The sequence below is a fragment of the Gymnodraco acuticeps genome, unplaced genomic scaffold (genome assembly GCF_902827175.1).
Source record: "Gymnodraco acuticeps unplaced genomic scaffold, fGymAcu1.1, whole genome shotgun sequence".
Lineage (NCBI taxonomy): Eukaryota > Metazoa > Chordata > Actinopteri > Perciformes > Bathydraconidae > Gymnodraco > Gymnodraco acuticeps.
This window is the reverse complement of record NW_022990224.1, coordinates 2,419,620-2,427,545: the sequence shown is the minus strand read 5'-3', so window position 1 is coordinate 2,427,545 and position 7,926 is coordinate 2,419,620. Positions and strand designations below refer to the sequence as shown.

Below are 7,926 nucleotides of genomic sequence, written 5' to 3'. Positions count from 1 at the left end.
TTTAAATATTTTTGTCTTAATCTTAAATGGCCTTAAGAATTAACTGTTCCATTCTGGACTGAGAAATTAACAAAACTACAAAAAGGGTATGTAGGATTTCTACATACTAGGTGGAAATGTTGCGACAGACTGTTGGACAGCTATATCAACAGCAAGCGGAAACGACTGAGGAGGTCAAAGTACAACCAGGAGGAGTGGTGTGCTGTAACCATGGCTGTAACATACAATCTCAAACAACCACACTCGGGACTCTTAACATACAAAATGTTTTATCATTTGCTATTTTACAATATTTCACTGAACAAATCTAGAATTTTTTCTTCCAAGAAATGTGATAAACTTATGATATTCATGGTTAGTGTTGTTGCTCAACATTTTCTCATTATCTTTGATCTAATCTTAAACATTTCTGGTCTCACAGTTTCTCAGTATCTTGGTCCCTTTTCTTGGTACAGATAACACTCAAAATAACTGACAACAGCACACACATTGCCTACACTATAGCCTAATATAAATGCATTTTGAGTGCAGCAGAAAAATACTGGAATGAATGTTTAAACAAAGCTTGAGCTAAAAGTAGTATAAAGCTGTTTAAACATAGATAGGTAACCACATAAAACCACACACATTTAGCAGGTGTAAACATACATCTCAGTCACATACATATCTTTCTTGTAAACTAATTACACGACTAGAATTGGACAAAACATTTGGACGGAGAAGATTGAAATGGTCTTTTCAGTGCAGCTACAGACAAGGACAAAAGAAAGAGCATAAAAACAGTGGTCGTTTGAAAATTCACAGACAGACATGTGACTTAACAGGACTTGTGTTGGGTACATGTGTCTGTCTGAGAGGATCCCTTGTTTCGGGTTCAAAGTCTACACTCCAGTCTCCTTCCTCTTTAGCGAGCCTTGTAACTTCTGGTCCAGTCTGGTTTTGGAGAGAGTCTGAGGCCTGAGTTTAGGGCCTGAGACAGGTGGACAGTTCTCGTCCGTCTCCTCGTCAGAGATGCTGGCTGAGACGGTGGAGGAGCGACGCTTGACCCTGGTAACCTCTGTCTGCTGAACTCGAGGTGCCATTTCCTGTTGTTGAGACATTGCGTTGCGCAGACAGTTGAGCCACTGCTGCTTGTGGTAGACGTCGTTCACATGCAGAGTGTGAGACTGGCCATGGGAGGGATCCAGAGAGCGCACACGGAAAACATTCTTAGCTAGAGGGACACAGAAGTCAGCAAATTATGTATTAGGTCAGGACTATTATAACTTACAACAGACATTAATAACTATCTATCGAGTATTATTTTTGTGGTTGGCGTCAAACTGTGGAACTCTAGACCAAACTATTGTTCAACAACAAATCTAACGTTTCAGCTTATGTAAGATCCAAGTTAAGCTTTATTTTACTGTGAAAAACTAAGACCTGCCCCATCCAGCAGTGCCTTGTTCAGAGGCTAACGGCCCGTCTACACTACAGGCGTCAAAAAATGCTTTCAACGCTTCGCCCATTCATTTGAATGGGGTGACGTAGGATATTTTCAAACTTCGCCGAACTGCATTGTGGGTAGCATGGCAAGGCGTTGCAAGCATCGCGAGCGTCTATCGGCGTCAAAAGTTCAACAATGTTCAACTTTTGAGGCTCGATGCTTGCTCGAAGCTGGCGTCAGCCAATCAAATCCCGTTTTTGCAATTCCCGCCAGTACAAGCGCTAGCCAATCAAACCGCGTGCAAGCTGGGAGAGCCAGACCGCAGTTCATTTCCTCATATTCCAAACGAGAAATTACGGTAGCAAATCACCCGGTTCTTTCCGACCAGAACTATTTACCGGGATACAAACCGGAGGAACCAGGCATGGAGGGAGGTGGCAGAGACAGTGGGTGAAACTGGTAGGTTTTCGCCTGTTTGGGGATTTTATATCCAGTTTACTTCGTTTTAACATTGCTATTGCTTTGTATGTCGGGGGCGGGAGATTCATGTGATTGGTTGTTGGTCGCGTTGCTCGCAAAAAATCGCCAAGCTTCAGACACGCCCAGCTTCAAGATTTTTTTATGCCTGTAGTGTAGACGGGCCGTAAGGATGTATCAAGCACCCTTTCAAAACCCTGAAAATTCACAGAGTTTATGAAAACGATGATGGCCTACTTTGACTTTGAAGCAAAATAGGATTTTATCATAAATTAATTTGTAAATAATTGTTATGTTGATGTATTCAAAATACTTTCTGACCAGCAGTCCAAGACACAAAAATATATTACATTTTCAACATTAAAGAGTATCATTTCTGGATAAATTAAACAATTAAGCACAATGTTTGTAAAAATAATGGGTGACAAAAATTGCCTCAGCCACACTTCGCCAGCAGATGGAGTGAAAATCAACTGAACTCACTTTTCTCTCCGTTGGTGAAAGCCCCTCTGAAGGACCCCCCCATGCGGATCTCTCCATCCTGCAGGTCCTCTAGAGCCAAGTCCCGAACCGGGATGGGCTGTCGGTAAACCTGGAAGCAGCTCCGGTCGTTACGGGTCACCGGCCGGGTCATGATCAGGAGCTCACAGAAGAGGAACACATGCAGCCTCTGTGAAGAGACACATTATTAAAACCATTAAACCTATTATAATACAGGACAATAACATGTATGCAGAGGGTAATAAGGTAAGTAATCCTCACCGAGCCACTCTTGTTCCGCAGCTCGCCGTGACAGAGCAGGGTCTTACAGTTATCTATGAGAGGGTCTCGCTGCTTATCATCCAAATACTCCAGTTTGTCTATATAGTACTGGCACTCAGACTCCCCTTTTCTCACGTTGATATCTGACAGAATCCCCTGGATAATAGTGATCTGGATAATCAAGGAAAGACTCATTAGTATAGAAAAATACACAACTAAATCATTTGTGAAATAAAAGCCATGTTAATTTTAGATTCAACAGCTAAATAAAAGCAACAGCACTATCTGTCATGAGGATAACGTACAGCTCTCTCCAGACTGGGTACGTCCGGGTGATCAGGAGCAGTGTGTTTCAGGATCTCTCGCAGCAGCAGTGGGTATTTCACCAGGCGTGAGCGCGGGATGTCTAGGAAGCTCCAGAGGTCCAGCTTCCTGCTGAAAGGCGACTCCAGGCAGCGCTGCAGGAAGTCCTGGACCCGCCTGTCCTGCTTCTTCTGGTCCAGCAGGGCTTTGGCTGCCAGCTGGTTGCTGCAGTACTCTTTGTAACCATTCAGACCAGGCAGCTGAGAAAACACAGTGACAGTTACAACCTTTTTACACGCTGAAATGTGTCACATTTGAAGATGTGGGTAAAAAACCTATACACATACCCAGTCTATAACCATCTGTCCAATCTGAGATATTGTTCCATCAGGGCCAGTTCCCTCTGTCAGTTTCATCAATAAGTCTGCAAATACAAAAATCACACAGTCAAAAGTTATGGTGGCTCCTAGAGCTTGACGCACTGCAAATTAAAATCCATGCTAATATACAAAACATATTTTGACGAGAAGGCACAAAACCAACTACTGCAAGAAGTTCACAACACACCTGTAACTATTATCCAAAATAAAAGTGATGCACACGGCTGAGAAACGCAGTACTTGCTGTTGCCGTTCGCGGATCATGAAATTGTTAAAGGCAGCTATCTGTCAGTGTTTTTTTAAATACTTACATTTAAGATTTATTATGTTATTTTCACTTTGTGATGACAACATTTAGCGATATTACTGCAATCTTAATGCAATCACATCAGTGGATAACCGGTGTCAAAAAATGCATTAACCAGAAATCATGGCAACCACTAGGACGGCCCTGTTATCAACTTTTAGTGTCCCTTGGAACCAGTTTCCAACATGCTGTGAGCTAAGTAGTGATTTGTCTAAATGATGTGCATTCCCGTCAAACTGGTGTTTTCTCATTTGCTAGTGTCTAGTCTATTCGTATACATTTTCTTAAATGTGCATAGCATTGAGCTTTGATGGCTAACATAAGAATCATTCCATGCATCAATTGAAGCACTCAAAGCAAAGAATGGGTAATGGTAATCTACCCTCGTGTAGGGGGATGTATGAGTCCAGGTCCCCAAATATTTGAGCCAGTTCCTCCCATGTCATGATGGAGAGTTTTAGCATCGGATCATGGTATGCCTAGATGTGAGAAAAAGCAGCAGTCAGCACACCTTTTTCTTTAAACTGCAGGATAAATGTATTGATTACTTTGTATGGTTTTAAATAAAGATTTTCTAACCTTTCGTGCGAGTTGGAGATCTTCTATGAGATCTTGTTCTCCCCTGTAAAGCTCATGAATCGCCTGAAGAAAAAAAACACACACAGCAGGAGAAGATATTATTGTTATGCTCTCTGTATTTATTATTTAACTTTAAAAAGCCTGAACTGCCTAACCTCCTGTCTCTTGATCTCTTTGGTGGAGAACGTGCTCTTCTGATGGACGTCGAGCGTCTCGGACCACAGCGTGCTGTTCCTGCGTTTTGTTGGAGTCGGACCTGCCAGCTTGCTGCCGCCTCTGAGGAGCATCCCTGGTGACTTACTGTCAGCACGCATTGACATAGACTTTTGGGGGGGGAAATAAAGAGTATATTATAGTCAAACACATTTTTCTATTTATACATCTACAATGTATGTTTTTAGAGTGGGTGGGACAAGAGTATGGCATTCACCTGGATGGTCTGTCCAAAGCGCCGCACAGCGCCATTCTTTGAAGGAGAAATCAAGTTTACGAGGGACGAAACTTTGGCTAGAGGTCGGACTCGCTTGTTACTGGGTTCCTGGGAATAAAGGGGGGGAGAAACGTATTTATTTCCAATGGATTGTATTGAGGTATAGACTGTAGTGGTGTAACACTACCTTGAATAAAATGGTACTGTTTGATAAAAGGCTCATATTTAGAATAAAACTTTTACCAACTTATATTGTTTAACACCGGATAGAAATGCTGATGAAAAATAAGACATGTCCTAATTTTACTTAGAAAACAGTTTAGTATATGATAAAGCATTGCTGTTGTTTGGTGTAAATATGCAACGAAACCTCTGAACTGGCCGGCCATGACAGAAGCCAGTTTCATATCTGTTTTTTAAGGACACATTTATTCACGGGTGTCACATGGCGGTTTTACCCATGATGGCACACAGTGGGACATACGGTAACGTCACAGCCACAAATACACATCATGTCTGCTCTGTGTTCTTTAGCATGAGTGAAATTGTCAGAGATCACACAACAAACGGACAGACGGGAAGCTGCCCTGACTCTCACCTTCAGGTCGAAGCTGGACAGACTGACTGTGTCATCTTCCTTCTCTTTGCGTTTTCTCTTCTGCAGCAGAGGAAGAATACAAATATGTTACATTCACATCCCATTTGAAAATACTTCCACGTATTTGTGATACATGTTGAAGAATTAATTAACTTACTAGACTGAAGTCCCACGGGGTCCCAGGCGTGAGAAAGGTGAAGGAGCTTCCTCTCTGCAGTGGAGGTCTACAGGAAAGGAGACAAAAAGCAACGATCAAGCACAATGACAACAGGTTCATATCAACATTAAAGTGTGACTGCCTGCTTCTCCGTTGACTATGTCTCTTTTTATTGATTAAAGATGTACCGAATCTGATATGTGCAAACGCTGGCAGCTAAAAAGCACCACTAATAGCAGTCAAAGTATACAAACTCGCGCTGCACAATGAAGAACATATTTGATAATGTTTTTGAATATCATGCTAACAAAAACGATAAATAGATATTAATGAGTTCTGATGCTTTTAGTCATAATGCTTATAGATTGTTGAGAGATGACAGTTTTATTTTAAAGTGCAGTTTTGTACCGATACTCACTGATATTCTTTAAACTAACCTAAAAAATACCCGAGTGAAATATGGCCGTCTTGTACCATGTGTATATGGTACAAGTCTACATTGCAATGACGATAACAAATAATATATATTTTGCAGTCCTCACACAAACACAGCTTAAGAGAAGCATTGTTTATAGGGAATCAGTTTCAGCTCTGCTTTTATGATGGATGCGTTTTGTATGCCTCTTTTGCTACACTCACTGTTATGTTTCAAATGTGTCCAACACTGTGGATGACGCCTGCGGGACGTTAATATTTGAACCATACAAGGAACTGAACCGCTTTTTGCTTCTTAAAAAAAGTCAGTTATGTTCTGACAAAACACTGCAGCTACAGAGAGAAACAATGTCCTTCTATGTCAAACACTCGCTGAGGTTGATGTCAGGTGAACACACTGCTTGTTATCCTGCCTTCAAGTTACGTTGGAAATAACCAAATTATGAGTGGAGGGTAAGTGAAATAAGAGTAAGTGATGAGGAATAACAACATTTAATTTGAATAGTAAGGAGCAAAAAGCATGTCAATATGTCAGTGTTATAGAACCTTAATAACAAGATAATGAAGGTGAGGTTATAAAGTTGAAACATTTGAGTTTTTGGCCCTTTCTAATGATACGTACACCGTAGGAATGCAGCGATATGAAGCCAACACAAATATTGCAGTACTTTCACAACCCTATCTGCAGCTTGAAAAAACAAACACAGGTGCAGTACAGGTTTAACTTTTCAGACATGCCATTGAGTGTTTCAGTCTGTGTTGCTATTGAAGAGAAACATTGAAAATACAGACTCCAAAGTGCCCATTATCAGAATTATAGAAACAATCCAGTATTGGCAAACATTAATCTGCATCTGCTGAAAATATTATTCAATTCATTTTTCACTCTACAGAAGTGACTGATATGTTATTTACATTTATCAGGCAATATTGTCATTTTTGTTCCAGCTTTTACATTGGGATGGTTTGTGACTTTTCATAATTGTAACTTCAAATACTTTATTAGTATTGGTATTATAAATTAATAATACAAATTACAATCAGATTCAGAATTAATTGCCTTTTTGTTGACTCCTAGTTTTTAAAATGGTATTAAATCATTTCATCTTTAAAAAAAATAAAAGCTACAAAATAGACGTTTATGACATTAATGAGTTTCTGTTGTGCATTTTTCATGTGATCTCAAAATATCAAAGCTATACTGTTAGATACTTAACCAGATCATGCCCACACAATATTTCAAGACTACAGACCCATCAGAACAAATGTGTGACATTTTTCCTTTATCAAACTAGATTACAAAAGATTTAAAGCATGGCAAATCGTGGTGACACAATCCGACGTTACGTTTTACGAGGTGCACTTGAATGCAGCATTTGCCAGTTACAATAACAGCCTGTCCGTCACCGTAGGCCAACTAGATAACGTTAGCTCGAAATGTGCTAAAGTCGTTGAACAGAACAAACTGAGCTTTCAAATATAAAATAAATGCATAACGTTAATATAATATCACGTATTTTTGACTCACTTTTTTGAGTTGTTTCTCCGCAGTGTGTGTGGAGAAGCGGCGCTGATAACTGATGTCGTTGAAGTCCTCGATGACATCCTGCGAAGTTTCGGTTTTTTGTTTCCCACCACCCTCACACCAACTTCTTCATTTTCTTCCATTTTGTAGGAGTCACCTATACCGAGACGTGGTTATTGATCAAGCAAACTAAAAAGAAAATTCCAGACGTATGAAAACTGGCCCGATGTGTACAAAGGAAGCGGAGGGTCGATGACAACAGAACACACACTACAGCGGAAGTTTGAATATGGCGGATTCGGTGAAACAGACCAATCAGGAGAGGGCTCAGAGATCGGCTACTAGGATACTATATGGTGGGAGGGGCCAGTGAGACGAATAGGACCTTGAATATAGCAAAATCCTGTTTTTAACAGCGGCCTATGATGGGATACAAACCAACCGTGAAATATGGTATAATTTATGAATACTAATTAAATCATAATAACACACCGCAGCATGTTGCATAAAAAACATTCTCTCCAACCTATATTATCAGATTCATGCA

General features: G+C 40.4%; 1 protein-coding gene across 1 annotated transcript; it reads right to left on the bottom strand.

Annotated features, from left to right (window-relative positions):
* Nucleotides 1-250: 250 nt before the first annotated feature.
* LOC117547888 (neuroepithelial cell-transforming gene 1 protein-like) lies at nt 251-7,674 on the bottom strand. Its single transcript, XM_034218793.1, has 12 exons — nt 7,383-7,674; nt 5,420-5,486; nt 5,263-5,322; nt 4,665-4,772; nt 4,390-4,557; nt 4,235-4,297; nt 4,038-4,134; nt 3,316-3,392; nt 2,971-3,228; nt 2,666-2,836; nt 2,387-2,573; nt 251-1,213 (listed from the first exon to the last, which is right to left on the bottom strand). Exons 1-12 carry the CDS (start codon nt 7,520-7,522, stop codon nt 882-884), a joined length of 1,728 nt encoding a protein of 575 aa, XP_034074684.1. The 5' UTR covers nt 7,523-7,674; the 3' UTR covers nt 251-881.
* Between the last annotated feature and the right edge of the window lie 252 nt (nt 7,675-7,926).

What these genes read in the sequence shown, in the direction of transcription:
- LOC117547888 (XM_034218793.1), bottom strand. Translation starts at nt 7,522, where the DNA reads ATGGAAGAAAATGAAGAAGTTGGTGTGAGGGTGGTGGGAAACAAAAAA. An exon ending in ATCTCCAACTCGCACGAAAG is followed by an intron (nt 4,135 to 4,234) that starts GTTAGAAAATCT and finishes TCTCACATCTAG; the next exon opens with GCATACCATGATCCGATGCT. An exon ending in GACAGATGGTTATAGACTGG is followed by an intron (nt 3,229 to 3,315) that starts GTATGTGTATAG and finishes GTGTTTTCTCAG; the next exon opens with CTGCCTGGTCTGAATGGTTA.